This window comes from Oncorhynchus clarkii, chromosome 14, assembly GCF_045791955.1.
Source record: "Oncorhynchus clarkii lewisi isolate Uvic-CL-2024 chromosome 14, UVic_Ocla_1.0, whole genome shotgun sequence".
Classification (NCBI taxonomy): domain Eukaryota; kingdom Metazoa; phylum Chordata; class Actinopteri; order Salmoniformes; family Salmonidae; genus Oncorhynchus; species Oncorhynchus clarkii.
Window position 1 is genome coordinate 38,582,018 of NC_092160.1, and position 25,024 is coordinate 38,607,041.

Here is a 25,024-nt window from a genome sequence, read left to right on the forward strand (position 1 = left end):
GTAGCCATGCTGGTGAAGTGTGCCTTGAATTATATATACGTCCCAGACAGTGTCAGCAGCAAAGCATCCCCCACACCATCACAGCTCCTCCTCCATGCTTCACGGTGGGAACCCGACATGCAGAGATCATCGGTTCACCTACTTTGCGTCTCGCAAAGACATGGCGGGTTGGAACCAAAACTCTATAATTTGGACTCATCAGACCAAAGGACAGATTTCCACTGGTCTAAAGTCCATTGCTCATGTTTCTTGGCACAATCAAGTCTCTTCTTCTTATTGGTGTCCTTTAGTTGTGGTTTCTTTGCAGCAATTTGACCATGAAGACCAGAAGGCCTGTTTCTTCTCTGAACAGTTGGTTTTGAGATGCATCAGTTACTTGAACTCAGTGAAACATTTATTTGGGCTGTAATTTCTGAGGCTGGTAACTAATTAACTTATCCTCTGCAGCAGAGGTAACTCTGGGTCTTCCTTTCCTGTGGCGGTCCTCATGAGAGCCAGTTTCATAAAAGCTCTTGATGGTTTTTCCGACTGCACTTGAAGACACTTTAAAAGTTCTTGACATTTTCCAGATTGACTGACCTTCATGTCTTAAAGTAATGATGGACTGTCGTTTCTCTTTGCTTATTTGAGCTGATCTTGCCATAATATGGACTTGGTCTTTTACCAAATAGGTCTATCTACTATATACCAACCCTACCTTGTCACAACACAACTGATTGGCTAAAACGCATTAAGAAGGAAAGAAATTCCACAAATTAAATTTTAACAAGGCACACCTGTTAATTAAAATGCATTCCAGGTGATTACCTCATGAAGCTGGTTGAGAGAATGCCAAGAGTGTGTGTTACTGTGTTATGTGTTACGGTTTCCTGAAATTCCCCCGAGCAGCTGCAGTGTTTACGTAAGTTTGTCTTCTGTTTCATTTGTTCCCGAAGGGGAAGGCACCTTGGGAGTGCTTAGGCAAGAGGCCTGTGGGCGTACATATACCTGTAGTATATACTCTGTCTATGCACACTAGGTAAGACCTGGGTGGACCACCCCTTGTATTTTGGTTAGCGCAGGTAAGTAGTGGGTATGTAGGAGAGGGGACTTTGATATTTACTTTCTTTGCTTTGGTTCCGTCCAGTCCCTTTTCCCCAAATGTATCGTGTGAAGGAAGCATGTAAATTCCTATTTAATGGTACATTCTCTGCCTTTTGTCATCCTTACTCGCACCTACAGTCCCACACCTCTTCCACGCCACGGGGAGAGTATTTGTAGCAGGGTTTTGCGTTCTTCCGAGAGGCGCGCATAACAGTGTGCAAAGCTGTCATCAAGGCAAAGGGTGGCGACAAAATAGAAAATATATAACACTTTTTGTTGGGGGTTACTACATGATTCCATATGAGTTATTTCAGTTTGTCTGTAGTGTTTTTATACAATGTAGAAGCCCTTGAAGGAGTAGGTGTGTCCACTTTTGATTGGTAATGTACATGCAATTCTCTATTGCTCTTCTGGGTTCCATAGGACACACCTTGTTCCAACCCTGTCTTATAATAGTATATCTGTACTTACAGGTGGTCCTGACTGGGGCTTTATTTCAGAGTAATACTTACAGGTGGTCCTAACATATGCCTTTTGGCTCTTCTGGGTTCCATAGGACACACCTTGTTCCAACCCTGTCTTATAATAGTATATCTGTACTTACAGGTGGTCCTGACTGGGGCTTTATTTCAGAGTAATACTTACAGGTGGTCCTGACTGGGGCTTTATTTCAGAGTAATACTTGCAGGTGGTCCTGACTGGGGCTTTATATCAGAGTAATACTTGCAGGTGGTCCTGACTGGGGCTTTATATCAGTAATACTTACAGGTGCTCCTGACTGGGGCTTTATATCAGTAATACTTACAGGTGATCCTGACTGGGGCTTTATATCAGTAATACTTACAGGCGATCCTAACATATGCCTTTTGGCTCTTCTGGGTTCCCGTAGTGCTCCAGGCGACACACTGGCACCAATAGTCGTCCAGACCAAAGATCTTCTCAACCTGCTGTCTGGAGATATCTATTTTCACCTGCATGATGGGCAGACCTGCAACACAGACCATAGAGACTACAGTTAGGACTGTCTAGATGTAGGACACATAGACCAGTCAGACCTGCCACACAGACCATAGAGACTACAGTTAGGACTGTCTAGATGTAGGACACACAGACCAGTCAGACCTGCCACACAGACCATAGAGACTACAGTTAGGACTGTCTAGATGTAGGACACATAGACCAGTCAGACCTGCAACACAGACCATAGAGACTACAGTTAGGACTGTCTAGATGTAGGACACATAGACCAGTCAGACCTGCAACACAGACCATAGAGACTACAGTTAGGACTGTCTAGAGGTAGGATACATAGACCAGTCAGACCTGCAACACAGACCAGTCAGACCTACAACACAGACCATAGAGACTACAGTTAGGACTGTCTAGATGTAGGACACATAGACCAGTCAGACCTGCCACACAGACCATAGAGACTACAGTTAGGACTGTCTAGATGTAGGACACACAGACCAGTCAGACCTGCCACACAGACCATAGAGACTACAGTTAGGACTGTCTAGATGTAGGACACATAGACCAGTCAGACCTGCCACACAGACCATAGAGACTACAGTTAGGACTGTCTAGAGGTAGGATACATAGACCAGTCAGACCTGCAACACAGACCAGTCAGACCTACAACACAGACCATAGAGACTACAGTTAGGACTGTCTAGATGTAGGACACATAGACCAGTCAGACCTGCCACACAGACCATAGAGACTACAGTTAGGACTGTCTAGATGTAGGACACACAGACCAGTCAGACCTGCCACACAGACCATAGAGACTACAGTTAGGACTGTCTAGATGTAGGACACATAGACCAGTCAGACCTGCCACACAGACCATAGAGACTACAGTTAGGACTGTCTAGAGGTAGGATACATAGACCAGTCAGACCTGCAACACAGACCAGTCAGACCTACAACACAGACCATAGAGACTACAGTTAGGACCGTCTAGATGTAGGACACATAGACCAGTCAGACCTGCAACACAGACCATAGAGACTACAGTTAGGACTGTCTAGATGTAGGACACATAGACCAGTCAGACCTGCAACACAGACCATAGAGACTACAGTTAGGACCGTCTAGAGGTAGGATACATAGACCAGTCAGACCTACAACACAGACCATAGAGACTACAGTTAGGACCGTCTAGATGTAGGACACACAGACCAGTCAGACCTGCAACACAGACCATAGAGACTACAGTTAGGACTGTCTAGAGGCAGGACACATAGACCAGTCAGACCTGCAACACAGACCATAGAGACTACAGTTAGGACTGTCTAGAGGCAGGACACATAGACCAGTCAGACCTACAACACAGACCATAGAGACCACTATCAAGAAGAAGACCAGAGGCATAACTCTAGTTCATGATTGAGAAGGAGTTCCGATTCAGTCATAAAGCCACACAGACAACTGTCAGTACACTGAATAGTCAGGAGACAGGACACTGACCATAGGTAGGATACAGAATAGTCAGGAGACAGGACACTGACCATAGGAAGGATATAGAGTCAGGAGACAGGACACTGACCATATGAAGGATATAGAGTCAGGAGACAGGACACTGACCATAGGAAGGATATAGAGTCAGGAGACAGGACACTGACCATAGGAAGGATATAGAGTCAGGAGTCAGGACACTGACCATAGGTAGGATATAGAGTCAGGAGTCAGGACACTGACCATAGGAAGGATATAGAGTCAGCAGTCAGGACACTGACCATAGGAAGGATATAGAGTCAGTAGTCAGGACACTGACCATAGGTAGGAGACAGGACACTGACCATAGGAAGGCTATAGAGTCAGGAGTCAGGACACTGACCATAGTAAGGATATAGAGTCAGGAATCAGGACACTGACCATAGGAAGGCTATAGAGTCAGGAGACAGGACACTGACCATAGGAAGAATATAGAGTCAGGAGTCAGGACACTGACCATAGGAAGGATATAGAGTCAGGAGTCAGGACACTGACCATAGGAAGGCTATAGAATAGAGTCAGGAGACAGTTGGGAAACAGAGCAGAGGACTAGTCTGAGATTAAGATTGACTTCAGGTTCAGTCTAGGGTTAGGACACAGTTCAGAGTCAGGACACCGCCAGGGGTCAGATTAACCGTTCAGAGTCAGGACACCAGCAGGGGTCAGAGTAACAGTTCAGAGTCAGGACACCAGCAGGGGTCAGAGTAACAGTTCAGAGTCAGGACACCAGCAAGGATCAGAGTAACAGTTCAGAGTCAGGACACCAGCAAGGGTCAGAGTAACAGTTCAGAGTCAGGACACCGTCAGAGTAAAGGAGTTGAGTTTGTGTTTAGTCTGGGGTCAAGACATACAGTAGACCAGACATAAGCAGTGGATACAGAAGTCAGGATCCAAAATAAATCTAGAACTATCAAAGGTAACTACATACAGTACATATATATATATATATATATATATATATATATATATATATATATATATATATATATATATATGAGTCCATCTAGAGCCAGAACGGAGGTCTATATATAGTCCTTCTAGAGCCAGAACTGAGGTTTATATAGAGTCCATCTAGTCAGAACCAAGGTCTATATAGAGTCCATCTAGAGCCAGAACGGAGGTCTATATATAGTCCATCTAGAGCCAGAACTGAGGTTTATATAGAGTCCATCTAGTCAGAACCAAGGTCTATATAGAGTCCATCTAGAGTCAGAACCGAGGTGTATATAGAGTCCATCTAGAGCCAGAACTGAGGTCTATATAGAGTCCATCTAGAGCCAGAACTGAGGTCTATATAGAGTCCATCTAGAGTCAGAACCGAGGTCTATATAGAGTCCATCTAGAGCCAGAACTGAGGTCTATATAGAGTCCATCTAGAGCCAGAACTGAGGTTTATATATAGTCCATCTAGAGCCAGAACTGAGGTCTATATAGAGTCCATCTAGAGTCAGAACCGAGGTCTATATAGAGTCCATCTAGAGCCAGAACTGAGGTCTATATAGAGTCCATCTAGAGCCAGAACTGAGGTCTATATAGAGTCTATCTAGAGCCAGAACTGAGGTCTATATAGAGTCCATCTAGAGCCAAAACTGAGGTCTATATAGAGTCCATCTAGAGCCAGAACTGAGGTTTATATATAGTCCATCTAGAGCCAGAACTGAGGTCTATATAGAGTCCATCTAGAGTCAGAACCGAGGTCTATATAGAGTCCATCTAGAGCCAGAACTGAGGTCTATATAGAGTCCATCTAGAGCCAGAACTGAGGTCTATATAGAGTCTATCTAGAGCCAGAACTGAGGTCTATATAGAGTCCATCTAGAGCCAGAACTGAGGTTTATACAGAGTCCATCTAGAGCCAGAACTGAGGTTTATATAGAGTCCATCTAGAGCCAGAACTGAACCCTGCAAACTTGGTTCGAGAGGAGAACATTGCAATGGCCGCCAGCAAATAAGGATTCATTTAAAAGAAGAGCCCCGTCCCCCGTATCCTAAAAAAAAAAGAAATCCAAACAAGAGCACCACCTAAATGGGTTGTTAAGTAGGGAAGTGAAGAGGTGTCATTTTGTGGGGCGGTAATCCAGACAGTCAAAACAATGCCGTCAATTTAAATAGATGAAACAGAGGAGAACAGTCACTTTTACTGGTCTGTGTTTAAAGGTAAATGGATTGCAATTCTTTAAGAAGTAAGGACTTGACAAATAGCCATTTATAAAGCTCATACGTCACTGAGAAACAATGGAACCAATCAAATCAATCAATGATTGACTAGCATGATATATCTCAACACTGTTCTTTTAATCTCGGTAGGGGGACTATGTCCCTCGACAGCATACTCTGCTACCTGGTTGATTACCCTATCCTATATAGTACTGATAGTATTGATTACCCTATGGTGGAAGTGTCATATTTCGGGTACTGCTGGAGGTGAGATCTTTTTCAGTAGATTACGTTGACCTCTAACGTTGACCTCTAACGTTGACCTCTAACGAACAGTATACGTGCTATAGCATAGATCAGAGAGCAAACGGGACAGTTGATGTGTATTTCATATTTTTATTTTTTATATTAAAGTGGAACATCTAATGTTATATGAAAATCAAACAACCACAAAATGACCTGAGAACTATGACAAAACGGTATAAATAAACTACACCAACAAATATTGTGTCGTGACAGTGAAGTTTTGTTCTCTTAGTACCAAACAGCACCCCAATTTCATATTTAGTGCACTTATTCAGGGAACACAGGGTTCTGGTCTAAAGTAGTGTACTATCTAGGGAATGTGATTGCATTTAGTGCACAAGCCTTGTTTGTTGTTCCATGAAATCACATTTTTCATTACATTTTCTCTTGACCTTTAGATGGACCCCCAAAATCCAATGGTATTTTCTGTATATTGAGAAATGACCCTGACTGATCTCTCTCTCTCTCTCTCTGTCTCTCTCTCTCTCTCTCTCTCTCTCTCTCTCTCTCTCTCTCTGTCTCTCTCTCTGTCTCGCTGTCTCTCTCCCTGTCTCTCTCTCTCTCTGTATCTCTCTCTGCCTCTCTCTCTCTCTCTGTGTCTCTCTCTGTCTCTATCTGTCTCTCTCTCTCTCTCTACCCACTCCCTCTCTCTCCATCTCTCTCTCTCATGAAGAGCTTGTCATGTTTCCTCTCTACTTCTGTGTGATCCCTCCTCTCCAGGACCCAGAGAGAGAGAGACAGAGAGAGAGGTGAAGAACCTCTCATAGACGACGCAGGCAACATGAAGCATTCTATAGACAACATCCAGCCTACTGCTACACTACACTAGACTAGTCAACATGAATCATCCTATAGATTACATTCTCCCCATCTCTCCACTATGCTTCAGTACACTAGAGGACAATATAACATGGACTGTGTGTTACACCAAACCAGTAGGTCAAAATTACAGACCTACGTGAAGTGTCCATTCAGAGCTGTTGAAGACGAGCTGATGTTATGTACTGAATGTCTCCAGCATTTATCTGAAAGACTTACTGACAAAACAGACAGACATTCTCCACTCCAACATACACCACTTGACACACACACACACACATACGCACACACGCACACAGTCACACACACACACACATGCACACACACACACACACGCACACACACACACTTGACCTGTTTGAGGGCCATCTTTTCAGCTCTCATCTGAAGTGGCATGGGAGCCGGACTCATAAGTGGCACCCATCAGGACCACCCTATATGGTAATTACTGTGTTCTGTAGCGGTAAATGGCGGTGGTGTTGATACCGGCTATTCATTGGACCAAACTGGGAGGCCTTTTGGCAACAATTTGAGGTAAATTATGTTAGGATAAATGAGGGGCTGTAACACACACACAGACACTCACGATCACGATCTCTCACACACACACACACACACACACACACACACACACACACACACACACACACACACACACACACACACACACACACACACACACACACACACACTCACACACACACACTCACAGTGGTGTTCTGCGCTGTCAGAGAGCATACCTAGCTGGCTGGGTGAGACTTCACACCTATATAGTGCACTACTTTAGACCAGAGCCCTATTCCCTATATAGTGCACTACTTTAGACCAGAGCCCTATTCCCTATATAGTGCACTACTTTAGACCAGAGCCCTATTCCCTATATAGTGCACTACTTTAGACCAGAGACCTATTCCCTATATAGTGCACTACTTTAGACCCTATTCCCTATATAGTCGACTACTTTAGACCCTATTCCCTATATAGTCCACTACTTTAGACCCTATTCCCTATACAGTGCACTACTTTAGACCCTATTCCCTATGAGGCCCACTACTTTAGACCAGAGCACTATTCCCTATATAGTGCAGTACTTTAGACCAGAGCCCTATTCCCTATATAGTGCACTACTTTAGACCAGAGCCCTATTCCCTATATAGTGCAGAGAGAGATATAGTATGTCTGTGTGTGTTTGTGTGAGAGATATATAGTATGTGTGTGTGTGTGTGTGTGTGTGTGTGTGTGTGTGTGTGTGTGTGTGAGAGAGAGATATATAGTATGTGTGTGTGTGTTTGTGAGAGAGATATATAGTATGTGTGTGTGTGTGTGTGTGTGTGTGTGTGTGTGTGTGTGTGTGTGTGTGTGTGTGTGTGTGAGAGAGATATATAGTATGTGTGTGTGTGTTTGTGAGAGAGATATATAGTGTGTGTGTGTGTATGTGTGTGTGTGTGTGTGTGTGTGTGTGTGTGTGTGTGTGTGTGTGTGTGTGTGTGTGTGTGTGTGTGTGTGTGTGTGTGTGAGAGAGATATATAGTATGTGTGTGTGTGTCAGGGTCTTAACAGAGGGTTTCCCAGTGATTACCTCCACAGTCCTATTAGCCCGATGGTGTGTGTGTCTGCTAATATGGATTCAGGTACTTCTGTTAGTTACTGTAGCTCCTATGTCTGCTAATATGGATTCAGGTACTGCTGTTAGTTACTGTAGCTCCTATGTCTGCTAATATGGATTCAGGTACTGCTGTTAGTTACTGTAGCTCCTATGTCTGCTAATATGGATTCAGGTACTGCTGTTAGTTACTGTAGCTCCTATGTCTGCTAATATGGATTCAGGTACTTCTGTTAGTTAATGTAGCTCCTCTGTCTGCTAATATGGATTCAGGTACTGCTGTTAGTTACTGTAGCTCCTATGTCTTCTAATATGGATTCAGGTACTGCTGTTAGTTACTGTAGCTCCTATGTCTTCTAATATGGATTCAGGTACTTCCGTTAGTTACTGTAGCTCCTCTGTCTTCTAATATGGATTCAGGTACTTCTGTTAGTTACTGTAGCTCCTCTGTCTACTAATATGGATTCAGGTACTGCTGTTAGTTACTGTAGCTCCTATGTCTACTAATATGGATTCAGGTACTTCTGTTAGTTACTGTAGCTCCTATGTCTGCTAATATGGATTCAGGTACTGCTGTTAGTTACTGTAGCTCCTCTGTCTGCTAATATGGATTCAGGTACTTCTGTTAGTTACTGTAGCTCCTCTGTCTGCTAATATGGATTCAGGTACTGCTGTTAGTTACTGTAGCTCCTATGTCTACTAATATGGATTCTGGTTCTTCTTTGTGGTTATTGTAGCTCCTCTGTCTGCTAATATGGATTCAGGTACTTCTGTTAGTTACTGTAGCTCCTCTGTCTGCTAATATGGATTCAGGTCCTTCTGTTAGTTACTGTAGCTCCTCTGTCTACTAAGATGGATTCAGGTCCTTCTGTTAGTTACTGTAGCTCCTCTGTCTACTAATATGGATTCAGGTTCTTCTTTGTGGTTATTGTTAGTGTACATGCCGTATACCTCTGGTTTCCTTGACGCTGGAAGTGGCCCTTACATCCATCAATGCTATTATTTAGCTGCTAGGGACACGTGCTGGATTAGGGTTATTGTCAATGTATGTTATTGACTATATGTGACCGGTTTCAGGAAGATTGGCGTACGTCGCAAGTCATCAGAAAGATGTTTTCACTGCAAGTTAAAGGGTACTGTTAGCTAGCTACTGAACGTTAGCCTGTTAGCTAGCTAGTGAACGTTAGCCTGTTAGCTAGCTAGTGAACGTTAGCCTGTTAGCTAGCTAGTGAATGTTAGCCTGTTAACTGGCTAGTAAACGTTAGACTGTTAGCTAGCTAGTAAATGTTAGCCTGTTAGCTAGCTAGTGAACGTTAGCCTGTTAGCTAGCTAGTGAACGTTAGCCTGTTAGCTAGCTAGTGAACGTTAGCCTGTTAGCTAGCTAGTGAACGTTAGCATGTTAGCTAGCTAGTGAACGTTAGCCTGTTAGCTAGCTAGTGAACGTTAGCCTGTGGCTGGGAGGTGATTATGTGGCTGGGAGGTGATCATAGCATTTCTTTCACATGACCCATCAATTTAGACAACTGTGTCTGGGTAAGAATCATCTAATAATTATAAAATATTTATAATTTTTTTTTTTTCTGGACACATTTTATATTGCTACTATTGGGGCGGCAGGTAGCCTAGTGGTTAAAGCATTGGACTAGTAACCAAAAGGTTGCCAGATTGAATCCCTGAGCTGACAAGGTAAAAACCTGTCGTTCTGCCCCTGAACAAGGCAGTTAACCCACTGTTCCCTGGTAGGCCGTTATTGTAAATAAGAATCTGTTTGTCCTTAACTGACTTGCCTAGCTAAATAAAGAAAAAACTATGCAAATATGCAAGTAACCATTTCATTTCACTCTACTGTTTACACCGTCTGTATCCGGTTCACGTGACAAATACACGTTGTATTGTGAAGAACAACATGACCTGCACCAAAGTCAGATTAGGATATAGGCCAAGGACTAGATAAACTACTTTTTGCTACTATTTTCACCACCTTTAGTCTCAAAATCTTTGGTTGTTTACTACACTACCTCACTCTGTTTAGCACATGGCCTCACATGTGAATCCTTAATGAAATGGGTGGGGCTAAGGATTAGGAGGCTGTGAACGATGCTGAATGGGTGTCGACAAGGAAGAGCTCTCCAGTAGGTACCAAAACATTCAAGGGCCATTTTCTCAAATGTGGTTTATCGACATTCAAAGCAAAATTACCTTCTCATTGTTCCTCAACTGCAATGTATGATATACCATTTCTATCTCTAAATCTCTACTTTCATCCAATGTACAAAAAAAACATTTCAAATTTTGCTACATAACACCTAGGGCTGACCCCATTTAGTCGACTGGTCGATTGTTTGGTCGACCAAGATTTCTTTAGTTGAGCAATCACTAGAAAAAAATGTCATGGCACCTGTCTGATTCAAGCCTGTCTTTTACCAAAAGTGAGGTTACTAGTTTGTTAACTTTGAAACCAGAATTACTTTTTTCATTGTTCCTCAACTGCAACTCAACTACACCATTTTCTAGCTCTGAGTCTCTACTTTTATAAAATGTAAAAAACACAATATCAAATGTTGTTACACAAGACCGAATTGAAGTGGTGGGTCACATACAGTCTATTTTGTTCAAATATTCATTTTGTTGTTGCTGGAAACACTATGTATTCTTCAGCTCTGCTCCGAGAGCAAAACGCTCAGACATTTACGAATGGACAATCTGACAACGCTCTGGATTTAAGAACGCCCAGAGTGCACTCTGGCACTCCAGATTGAATTTACGAACACACTCAAAATCATATGATGTCTAGCTAGTAATTTGTTGTGCTAGCAAAGGGTTGCATAGCAACATCAGTATACTAAAATGAACTAATAGTACATACACTGCTCAAAAAAATAAAGGGAACACTAAAATAACACATCCCAGATCTGAATGAATGAAACATTCTTATTAAATACTTTTTTCTTTACATAGTTGAATGTGCTGACAACAAAATCACACACAAATTATCAATAGAAATCACATTTATCAACCCATGGAGGTCTGGATTTGGAGTCACACTCAAAATTAAAGTGGAAAACCACACTACAGGCTGATCCAACTTTGATGTAACGTCCTTAAAACAAGTCAAAAAGAGGCTCAGTAGTGTGTGTGGCCTCCACGTGCCTGTATGACCTCCCTACAACGCCTGGGCATGCTCCTGATGAGGTGGTGAATGGTCTCCTGAGGGATCTCCTCCCAGACCTGGACTAAAGCATCCGCCAACTCCTGGACAGTCTGTGGTGCAACGTGGCATTGGTGGATGGAGCGAGACATGATTTCCCAGATGTGCTCAATTGGATTCAGGTCTGGGGAACGGGCGGAAGCATCAATGCCTTCCTCTGGCAGGAACTGCTGACACACTCCAGCCACATGAGGTCTAGCATTGTCTTGCATTAGGAGGAACCCAGGGCAACCGCACCAGCATATGGTCTCACAAGGGGTCTGAGGATCTCATCTCGGTACCTAATGGCAGTCAAGCTACCTCTGGCGAGCACATGGAGGGCTGTGCGGCCCCCAAAAGAAAATCCGCCCCACACCATGACTGACCCACCGCCAAACCGGTCATGCTGGAGGATGTTGCAGGCAGCAGAACGTTCTCCACGGCATCTCCAGACTCTGTCACGTCTGTCACATGTGCTCAGTGTGAACCTGCTTTCATCTGTGAAGAGCACAGGGCGCCAGTGGCGAATTTGCCAATCTTGGTGTTCTCTGGCAAATGCCAAACGTCCTGCACGGTGTTGGGCTGTAAGCACAACCCCCACCTGTGGACGTCGGGCCCTCATACCACCTTCATGGAGTCTGTTTCTGACCGTTTAAGCAGACACATGCACATTTGTGGCCTGCTGGAGGTCATTTTGCAGGATCCTGGCAGTGCTCCTCCTGCTCCTCCTTGCACAAAGGTGGAGGTAGCGGTCCTGCTGCTGGGTTGTTGCCCTCCTACGGCCTCCTCCACGTCTCCTGATGTACTGGCATGTCTCCTGGTAGCGCCTCCATGCTCTGGACACTACACTGACAGACACAGCAAACATTCTTGCTACATCTCGCATTGATGTGCCATCCTGGATGAGCTGCACTACCTGAGCCACTTGTATGGGTTGTAGACTCCGTCTCATGCTACCACTAGAGTGAAGGCACCGCCAGCATTCAAAAGTGACCAAAACATCAGCCAGGAAGCATAGGAACTGAGAAATGGTCTGTGGTCACCACCTGCAGAACCACTCCTTTATTGGGGGTCTTGCTAATTGCCTATAATTTCCACCTGTTGTCTATTCCATTTGCACAACAGCATGTGAAATGTATTGTCAATCAGTGTTGCTTCCTAAGTGGACAGTTTGATTTCACAGAAGTGTGATTGACTTGGAGTTACATTGTGTTGTTTAAGTGTTCCCTTTATTTTTTTGAGCAGTGTAGTTTACTGTACGTTGGTATGACAAATATACAAATATACTAATAATATGCATATATTAGCAACTGGGACTGAGTAGCAGGCAGTTTACTCTGGGCACCTTATTCATCCAAGCTACTCAACACTGCCCCCAGCCATAAGAGGTATATAGAATGTAGTATGCTGTACGTTGGTATTGGTATTTGAACACACCTTATGTAGTTTTTGTGAATCGTTCCTTAAAGTTCCAAGGGCAGTAAGTGACATCAAGTTATAGACGACGGTGCATTATAGAGATGGCACCATGGTGATGGAAGAGAACCTTCCAGAGACGGACCTAATTGTACAAGACCTCCAACACTTATACAACACTGACTCCTTCACCTCATAGTGTTATCCCTAATATGAACACTCTCTCTGCTGTGCTTTAGCCCATTCCTAGTCTTTAATTAGTCCAAATGGTACTCGGTGAATTAGTGAAAACCGCCCAGTAACACAGCAGCAGTGTGTTAAGATAATTGCTCCTGAATCAAATGAACACTTTTTAATGAACTTGTTAATTAAAACAGTCACGTCTGGATTGAAGGGGTATGTGATGTGTTAAGATAAAAATATAAGGTGTAAAAACATAACTTTATTAATTGAAGACGATAACACGATTTCACATCTATAACCATTTAGCAGATTCTTTATTGGCGTGGAAATGAAAATGAAACGTTAGAAAAGGTTATGGTGAGAATCTGGATCAAACTTGTAGATTAGAATACTGGCCTGGTTCATGATGTAATTCACTTTATGTAGATTAGAAAACTGGCCTGGTTCATGATGTAATTCACTTTATGTAGATTAGAATACTGGCCTGCTTCATGATGTAATTCACTTTATGTTAATTAGAATACTGGCCTGCTTCATGATGTAATTCACTTTATGTAGATTAGAATACTGGCCTGGTTCATGATGTAATTCACTTTATGTAGATTAGAATACTGGCCTGCTTCATGATGTAATTCACTTTATGTTGATTAGAATACTGGCCTGCTTCATGATGTAATTCACTTTATGTAGATTAGAATACTGGCCTGCTTCATGATGTAATTCACTTTATGTTAATTAGAATACTGGCCTGCTTCATGATGTACTACACTTTATGTTGATTAGAATACTGGCCTGCTTCATGATGTAATTCACTTTATGTAGATTAGATTACTGGCCTGCTTCATGATGTAATTCACTTTATGTTAATTAGAATACTGGCCTGCTTCATGATGTAATTCACTTTATGTAGATTAGAATACTGGCCTGGTTCATGATGTAATTCACTTTATGTAGATTAGAATACTGGCCTGGTTCATGATGTAATTCACTTTATGTTAATTAGAATACTGGCCTGCTTCATGATGTAATTCACTTTATGTTGATTAGAATACTGGCCTGGTTCATGATGTAATTCACTTGATGTAGATTAGAATACTGGCCTGTTTCATGATGTAATTCACTTTATGTTCATAGATACATACATTAAAAGAACCAACAACCCTCTGGAGTATAGTGCATCCCAAGTGGCACCCTATTCCCTATATAGTGCACTACTGTTGACCATGGTGGCACCCTGTTCCCTATATAGTGCACTATATTAAACCAGAGCTCTCTGGGCCCCAGACAACAGTAGTGCATGGGAATAGGTGACATTGAGACGCAGACTTTAACTGTCCTGTAGGGACTTCTCATCTGTTACCTTCCTAAATAGCCTCATCAAACTGTTTCACAGTCCATCTTAACGACGGATCGCAGCAGGATGACGAGGCACACACACACACACACACACACACACACACACACACACACACACACACACACACACACACACACACACACACACACACACACACACACACACGACTGCTAAATAGCTAACTAAGTGGATACATGTAGTGTCTGTGTTGATTATTTGAATTTTTGCACTGTCTCTATGCACACTCTACACACTGTCTCCATGCACACTCTACACACTGTCTCTATGCACTCTACACACTGTCTATACGTACACTCTACACACTGTCTCCATGCACACTCTACACACTGTCTCCATGCACACTCTACACACTGTCTCCATGCACACTCTACACACTGTCTCCATGCACACTCTACACACTGTCTCCATGCACACTCTACACACTGTCTCTACGTACACTCTACACACTGTCTCCATGCACACTACACACTGTCTCTATGTACACTCTACACACTGTCTCCATGCACACTACACACTGTCTCTATGCACACTCTACACACTGTCTCCATGCACACTCTACACACTGTCTTCATGCACACTCTACACATTGTCTCTATGCACACTCTACACACTGTCGCCATGCACACTACACACTGTCTCCATGCACACTACACACTGTCTCTACGTACACTCTACACATTGTCTCTATGCACACTCTACACACTGTCTCCATGCACACTACACACTGTCTCTACGTACACTCTACACACTGTCTCCATGCACACTACACACTGTCTCTACGTACACTCTACACACTGTCTCTATGCACACTCTACACACAGTCTCCATGCACACTCTACACACTGTCTCCATGCACACTCTACACATTGTCTCTATGCACACTCTACACACTGTCGCCATGCACACTACACACTGTCTCTACGTACAATCTACAGACTGTCTCCATGCACACTACACACTGTCTCTACGTACACTCTACACACTGTCTCCATGCACACTCCACACTGTCTCTACGTACACTCTACACATTGTCTCTATGCACACTCTACACACTGTCTCCATGCACACTACACACTGTCTCTACGTACACTCTACACACTGTCTCCATGCACACTACACACTGTCTCTATGCACACTCTACACACTGTCTCCATGCACACTCTACACACTGTCTCCATGCACACTCTACACATTGTCTCTATGCACACTCTACACACTGTCTCTATGCACTCTACACACTGTCTATACGTACACTCTACACACTGTCTCCATGCACACTCTACACACTGTCTCCATGCACACTCTACACACTGTCTCCATGCACACTCTACACACTGTCTCCATGCACACTCTACACACTGTCTCCATGCACACTCTACACACTGTCTCTACGTACACTCTACACACTGTCTCTATGCACTCTACACACTGTCTCTACGTACACTCTACACACTGTCTCTATGCACACTCTACACACTGTCTCTACGTACACTCTACACACCGTCTCTATGCACTCTAAACACTGTCTCTACGTACACTCTACACACTGTCTCCATGCACACTCTACAAACTGTCTCCATGCACACTCTACACACTGTCTCCATGCACACTCTACACACTGTCTCCATGCACACTACACACTGTCTCTATGTACACTCTACACACTGTCTCCATGCACACTACACACTGTCTCTATGCACACTCTACACACTGTCTCCATGCACACTCTACACACTGTCTCCATGCACACTCTACACATTGTCTCTATGCACACTCTACACACTGTCGCCATGCACACTACACACTGTCTCTACGTACACTCTACACACTGTCTCCATGCACACTACACACTGTCTCTACGTACACTCTACATACTGTCTCCATGCACACTCTACACACTGTCTCTACGTACACTCTACACATTGTCTCTATGCACACTCTACACACTGTCTCCATGCACACTACACACTGTCTCTACGTACACTCTACACACTGTCTCCATGCACACTACACACTGTCTCTACGTACACTCTACACACTGTCTCCATGCACACTACACACTGTCTCTACGTACACTCTACACACTGTCTCTATGCACTCTACACACTGTCTCTACGTACACTCTACACACTGTCTCCATGCACACTCTACACACTGTCTCTACGTACACTCTACACACCGTCTCTATGCACTCTACACACTGTCTCTACGTACACTCTACACACTGTCTCCATGCACACTCTACACACTGTCTCCATGCACACTACACACTGTCTCTACGTACACTCTACACACTGTCTCCATGCACACTACACACTGTCTCTATGCACACTCTACACACTGTCTCCATGCACACTCTACACACTGTCTCCATGCACACTCTACACATTGTCTCTATGCACACTCTACACACTGTCGCCATGCACACTACACACTGTCTCTACGTACACTCTACACACTGTCTCCATGCACACTACACACTGTCTCTACGTACACTCTACACACTGTCTCCATGCACACTCTACACACTGTCTCTACGTACACTCTACACATTGTCTCTATGCACACTCTACACACTGTCTCCATGCACACTACACACTGTCTCTACGTACACTCTACACACTGTCTCCATGCACACTACACACTGTCTCTATGCACACTCTACACACTGTCTCCATGCACACTCTACACACTGTCTCCATGCACGCTCTACACATTGTCTCTATGCACACTGTACACACTGTCTCCATGCACACTACACACTGTCTCTACGTACACTCTACACACTGTCTATATGCACACTCTACACACTGTCTCTATGCACACTCTACACACTGTCTCTATGCACACTGTACACACTATACACACTGTCTCTATGCACACATAACACACTGTCTCTATGCAGACTACACACTGTCTCTATGCATACTCTACACACTGTCTCTATGCACACTCTACACACTGTCTCTATGCACACTCTACACACTGTCTCTATGCACACTCTACACACTGTCTCTATGCACACTCTACACACTGTCTATATGCACGCTCTACACACTGTCTATATGCAGACTACACACTGTCTCTATGCATACTCTACACACTGTCTCTATGCACACTCTACACACTGTCTCTATGCACACTCTACACACTGTCTCTATGCACACTTTACACACTGTCTCCATGTACACTCTACACACTGTCTCTATGCATACTCTACACACTGTCTCTATGCACACTCTACACACTGTCTCTATGCACACTCTACACACTGTCTCTATGCACACTCTACACACTGTCTCTATGCATACCCTACACACTGTCTCTATGCACACTCTACACACTGTCTCTATGCACACTCTATACACTGTCTCTATGCACACTCTACACACTGTCTCCATGCACACTCTAAACACTGTCTCCATGCACACTCTAAACACTCTACGCAATGTCTCTATGCACACTCTACACACTGTCTCTATGCACACTCTACACACTGTCTCTATGCATACCCTACACACTGTCTCTATGCACACTCTACACACTGTCTCTATGCACACTCTACTCACTGTCTCTATGCATACTCTACACACTGTCTCTATGCACACTTTACACACTGTCTCCATGCACACTCCACACACTCTACACACGGGCTCTATGCACACTCCACACACTGTCTCTATGCACACTCTACAAACACAGCAGGTTATCTGTATACAGAATAGGACTGAGACAAGCAATTTTCACCTCCTCTCTCTCTCTCTCTCTCTCTCTTTCTCTCTCTTCAATTTAAGGGCATTATTGGCATGGGAAACATATGTTAACATTGCCAAAGCAAGTGAACTTGAGAATAAACAAAATTGAAATAAACAGTCAAATTAATAGTACACATTACACTCACAAAAGTTCCAAAAGAATAGAGACATTTCAAATGTCATATTATGTCTATATATATATATATATATATATATATTACGTATATATACAGTGTTGTAATGATGTGCAAATATTTAAAGTACAAAAGGAAAAATTTATAAACATACTAATGGTGTGTGTTCTTCACTGGTTGCCCTTTTCTTTTGGCAACAGGTTACAAACATTGCTGCTGTGATTGCACACTGTGGTATTTCACCCATTACATAGGGTAGCTTATCAAAATTGGGTTTATTTTTTTCAAATTCTTCATGGGTCTGTGTAATTTGAGGGAAATATGTGTCTCTAATATACATTTGGCAGGAGGTTAGGAAGTGCAGCTCAGTTTCCACCTCATTTTGTGGGCAGTGTGCACATAGCCTGTCTTCTCTTGAGAGACAGGTCTGCCTACGGCGGCATTTCTCAATAGCAAGGCAATGCTCACTGAGTCTGTCCATAGTCAAACCTTTCCTTCATTTTGGGTCAGTCACAGTGGTGAGGTTTTCTTTTTAGGGCCAAATAGCATTCTAGCCTGTTGCGACTCTAGGGGCAGTATTTTCATTTTTGGAAAAAAAACGTTCCCGTTTTAAACGGGATATTTTGCCAGGACAAGATGCTAGAATATGCATATAATTGACAGCTTTAGAAAACACTCTAACGTTTCCAAAACTTGTCTGTGAGTATAACAGAACTGATGTTGCAGGCGAAAGCCTGAGAAAAATCCAATCCGGAAGTGCCCCATATTTTGAAAGCGCTGCGTTCCAATGACTCCCTATTGAGCTGTGAATGTCCTATCAACGAGCTTACGCTTTCTACATATTCCCCAAGGTGTCTACAGCATTGTGAAGTAGTTTTACGCATTTATGTTGAAGAATAGCTGTAGGCGGGTACATTGCGTAAGTGGTCACATGGTGGCTCCCAGAGAGATTCTCGTGTAAAATTCAGAGGTAGCCATTACTCCAATCGGTCCTACTGAAAAACTAAATGTCCCGATGGATATATTATCGAATAGATATTAGAAAAACACCTTTAGGATTGATTATAAACAACGTTTGCCATGTTTCTGTCGATATTATGGAGCTAATTTGGAATATTTTTTCGCCGTTTTCGTGACTGCAATTTCCGGGCGATTTCTCAGCCAAACGTGAAGAACAAACGGAGCTATTCCGCCTACAAAAATAATATTTTGAGAAAAAATTAACTTTGGCTATCTAACTGGGAGTCTCGTGAGTGAAAACAACCGAAAGTTCATCAAAGGTAAACGATTTAATTTGATTGCTTTTCTGATTTTCGTGACAAGGTTGCCTGCTGCTAGCAAGGCATAATGATATGCTAGTCTATGATAAACTTACACAAATGCTTGTCTAGCTTTGGCTGTAAAGCATATTTTGAAAATCTGAGATGACAGGGTGAACAAAAGGATAAGCTGTTCTTCCAATGTATTTCACTTGTGATTTTCATGAATAGGAAGATTTTCTAGGAAGATTTATATCCGTTGCGTTATGCTAATTAGTGTCAGGCGATGATTACGCTCCCGGACCCGGGATGGGGAGTGACAAGAAGCTAGCTTGCTCAGTATTTTGGTTAATTCTTTCCAATGTGTCTGTCATGTGTGCTCCCTCTCCGGCCTATAGGGCACCAGGCTGCCTGTTATGGCACACACCTGTCACCATCGTTACGCGCACCTGCGAGTCATCAGACTCACTCGGACTCTATCACCTCCCTGATTACCTTCCCTATATATGTCACTCCCTTCGGTTCCTTCCCCAGACGTTATTGTTTCTGTTCCAGTGTCATATATATAATGTTGTGTTTATTTATTAAAACACTCACTCCCTGAACTTGCTTCCTGACTCTCAGCACACATCGTTACAGTGTCAAGTAATTGTCTTTTAGTTTTTTCATTGGTTGGGTCTGTGATGCTGTCCTGGGTCTGTTTGTGTTTGTGAACAGAACGCCAGGAACAGCTTGCTTAAGGGACTCTTCTCCTGGTTCATCTCTCTGTAGGTGATGGCTTTGTTATGGAAGGTTTGGGGATTTCTTCCTTTTTGGTGGTTGTAGAATTTAGCGGCTCATTTATGGAATTTGATAGTTAGTGGGTATCGGCCTACTTCTGCTCTGCATACATTATTTGGTGTTCTACGTTGTACACAGAGGACATTTTTGCAGAATTATGCATGCAGAGTCTCAATTTGTTACTTGTCCCAATTTGTGAATTCTTGATTGGTAAACAGACCCCAGACCTCACAACCATAAAGGACAATTTTCAACCACTCCACAAATGTATTGTTAACAAACTATTGTTTTGGAAAGTCAGTTAGGACATCTACTTTGTGCATGACACAAGTCATTTTTCCAACAATTGTTTACAGACAGATTATTTCATTTATAATTCACTGTATCACAATTCCAGTGGGTCAGAAGTTTGCATTCACTAAGTTGACTGTGCCTTTAAACAGCTTGGAAAATTCCAGAAAATTATGTCATGGCTTAGAAGCTTCTGATAGGCTAACTGACATCATTTTAGTCAATTGGAGGTGTACCTGTGGATGTATTTCAAGACCTACCTTCAAAAGAAAATCAAAAGAAATCAGCAAAGATCACAGAAGAAAAATTGTAGACCTCCACAAGTCTGGTTCATCCTTGGGAACAATTTTCAAACGCCTGAAGGTACCATGTTCATCTGTACAAACAATACTATGCAAGTATAAACACCATGGGACCATGCAGCAGTCATATCGCTCAGGAAGGAGACACATTCTGTCTCCTAGAGATGAACGTACTTTGGTGCGAAAAGTGCAAATCAATCCCAGAACAACAGCAAAGGACCTTGTGAAGATGCTGGAGGAAACAGGTACAAAAGTATCTATATCCACAGTAAAACGAGTCCTATATCGACATAACCTGAACGGCCGCTCAGCAAGGAAGAAGCCACTGCTCCAAAACCGCCATAAAAAAGCCAGACTACAGTTTGCAACTGCACATGGGGACAAATATCATACTTTTTTGGAGAAATGTCCTCTGGTCTGATGAAACAAAAATAGAACTGTTTGGCCATAATGACCAGAACACCATCCCAACCATGAAGCACAGGGGTGGCAGCATCATGTTGTGGGGGTGTTTTGCTTTAGGAGGGACTGGTGCACTTCACAAAATAGATGGCATCATGAGGGAGTAAAATTATGTGGACATATTAAAGCCACATCTCAAGACATCAGTCAGGAAGTTAAAGCTTGATCTCAAATGGGTCTTCCAAATGGACAATGACCCCAAGCATACTTCCAAAGTTGTGGCAAAATGGCTTAAGGACAACAAAGTCAAGGTATTGGAGTGACCATGACAAAGCCCTGACCTCAATCCCATAGAAAATCTGTGGGCAGAACTGAAAAAGCGTGTGCGAGCAAGGAGGCCTACAAAACTGTCTCAGTTACACCAGCTCTGTCAGGAGGAATGGGCCAAAATTCACCCAACTTATTGTGGGAAGCTTGTGGAAGGCTACCCAAAATGTTTGACCCAAATTAAACAATTTAAAGACAATGCTACCAAATACTAATTGAGTGTATGTAAACGTCTGACCCACTGGGAATATGATGAAACAAATACAATCTGAAATAAATCATTCTCTCTACTATTATTCTGACATTTCACATTCTTAAAATAATGTAGTGATCCTAACTGACCTAAGACAGGGACTTTTTACACGGATTAAATGTCAGAATTGTTTAAAACTGAGTTTAAATGTATTTGGCTAAGGTGTGTGTAAACTTCCGACTTCAACTGTACATGTTGAAGATGTTAGGGCTTAACCTACATCCCTGTCTCATCCCACGGCCCTGTGGAAAGAAATGTGTTTGTTTTTTGCCAATTTTAACCGTACTTGTTGTTTGTGGATGGACACATGGATTTTATAATGTCGTATGTTTTTCCCGCAACACCACTTCCGTCAATTTGTAGAACAGACCCAAATTAAGTAAAAAGCTTTTTTGAAATCAACAAAACATGAAAATATTTTTTCTTTCTATTGGTTTGTTTCTTTGTCAGTATGCAGGGTGAATACATGGTCTGTCGTACGGTAATTTGGTAAAAAGACAATTTTACATTTGCTCAGTACATTGTTTTCACTGAGGAAATGTACGATTCTGCTGTTAATGATAATGCAGAGGATTTTCTCAAGGTTGACGCATATCCCACGGTAGTTTTTGGGGTCAAATTTGTCTCCACTTTTGTGGATTGGGCTGATCAGTCCTTGGGCACAAATATTGGGGAAGATGCCAGTGCTGAGGATTATGTTAAAGAGTTTAAATATAGCCAATTGTGGTCTGTATATTTAATAATTTCATTTAGGGAAAACATCAGCCTACAGGCCTTTCTGGGTTGTATTTTGTTCTGTAGTTCATTCTATGTAATTGGAGAATCCAGTGGGTTCTGGTCTTTAATAGTTGATTCTAAGATTTGTATTTGATCATGACTTTGTTGTTGTTTGTTCTTTGTTATAGGAACAAAAATATTGGGAAAGTGGTTTACCACATTTCTCCGTATTGGATAGATAATAACTCTTCGTGTTGTTGTTTGTTTAGTGTTTACCAATTTTCCCAGAAGTGGATAGAGTCTCTGCAATTACATTGAGCTGATATCTGATGTGCTGTTCCTTCTTTTTCCGTAGTGTATTTATGTATTGTTGTAGTGATTCACCTTAGTGAAGGCGTAGTACCCAGCGTGTGACAGAGCTGCATGAGTTATGAGACGTTTTTGTTAGTTATGTTGTCGTAGTTGTGCCTTGAGGGGCAAATGGGGGAGGGAATGCTGTCACCTCCAGGTAGGTGTTGTCCCCTTCTCTCTCTCTATCTCTCTCTCTCTCTCTCTCTCTCTCTCTCTCTCTGTCTCTCTCTCTGTCTCTCTCTGTCTCTCTCTGTCTCTCTCTGTCTCACTGTAGTTCTCTGTCTCTCTCTGTCTCTCTCTGTCTCACTGTAGTTCTCTGTCTCTCTCTGTCTCACTGTAGTTCTCTGTCTCTCTCTGTCTCTCTCTGTCTCACTGTAGTTCTCTGTCTCTCTCTCTCTGTCTCTCCCTCTCTCTGTCTGTCTCTCCCTCTCTCTGTCTCCCTCCCTCTTTCTCTCTCTCTCTCTCTCTCTCTCTCTCTCTCTCTCTCTCTCTCTCTCTCTCTCACTGTAGTACTCTGTCTCTCTCTCTGTCTGTCTCTGTCTCTCTCTGTCTGTCTCTGTCTCTCTGTGTCTCGTTCTCTGTCTCTCTCTCTGTTTTATAGTCCCAAGCTCCTTCCAATGAATGAAATAACAAAACACCATTATCTATTCATCACTGTAGCACCTCTTGCTTTTATATTTTTGTTTTATCTTTCCCTTCTTTCTTTCTATTCCATGTTTCTGTCTGTTTATGTCCTCAACTTTTACTGCACAGATTACGGAATGTTGGAACATTTTTGTGTTTTGAGTGTTGACTACATATAGAACTAAGCTGGAATTGGAAAGTAGCAATGTTCTGCTGAGAGAGAGAGAGAGAGAGAGAGAGAGGGAGGGAGAGAGAGAGAGAGAGGTAGGGAGAGAGAGAGAGAGAGGTAGGGAGAGAGGGAGAGGTAGGGAGAGAGAGAGCGGTAGGGAGAGAGAGAGGGGGAGAGAGAGCGAGAGAGAGAGAGAGAGATAGAGAGAGGGAGAGGGAGAGGGAGAGAGCAAACGTGACTGGCCGTGTTGCAAGGCTGTCAATATGGATTTAAAATTCAGTTGCTTCACATTGCTAAAACCTCCTGACTACTATAGTCATATCCCGCCTTTCAAAATAGTGCACTACTTTTTACTAGAACCCTATTCCCTAGATAGTGCACTACTTTTTATCGGGAGCCTATAGAACCCTAGATAGTGCACTACTTTTGCACAGGGCCCATAGGGTTCAATTTACGGAATAGGTTGCCATTTGAGACGCAGAATGTATCTCATATCCAAATCTGCTCAGAGCTCAAACCCTCTCTAAACCTTAGTGAAATATGCACATATGGGGGGAATGACCCCGCTTTGAATTCAGCTGCCATTCAGAGACCTCATTTAGCAGAAGCTCTTATCCAGACCAACTAACAGGAGCAATTAGGGGTAAGTGGCTTGCTCAAGGGCACAGACAGATTTTTAAAATAGTCGGCTCGGGGATTCAATCCAGCAATCTTTCGGTTACTGTCACAACGCTCTTAACCGCTAGGCTAACACACACACATCGGCACACACACACACCGGCACACACACACATATCGGCACACACACACACACACACACACACACACACACACACACACACACACACACACACACACACACACACACACACACACACACACACACACACACACACACACACAGTAGTATCTGTAACTATTACCATAGAGAGAGTAGAATCTGTAACTATTACCAGAGACAGTAGTATCTGTAACTATTACCATAGAGACAGTAGTATCTGTAACTATTACCATAGAGACAGTAGTATCT

General features: G+C 42.9%; 1 protein-coding gene across 1 annotated transcript in view; it reads right to left on the reverse strand.

The window, feature by feature from the left end:
• LOC139366100 (netrin receptor UNC5A-like) overlaps positions 1–25,024 on the reverse strand; it is a 508,756-nt gene that overhangs the window by 165,163 nt on the left and 318,569 nt on the right. Inside the window, exon 3 of the mRNA XM_071103198.1 lies at positions 1,928–2,071. Coding sequence (XP_070959299.1) covers positions 1,928–2,071 — 144 coding nt within the window. The remainder of the gene's footprint in view (positions 1–1,927; positions 2,072–25,024) is intronic.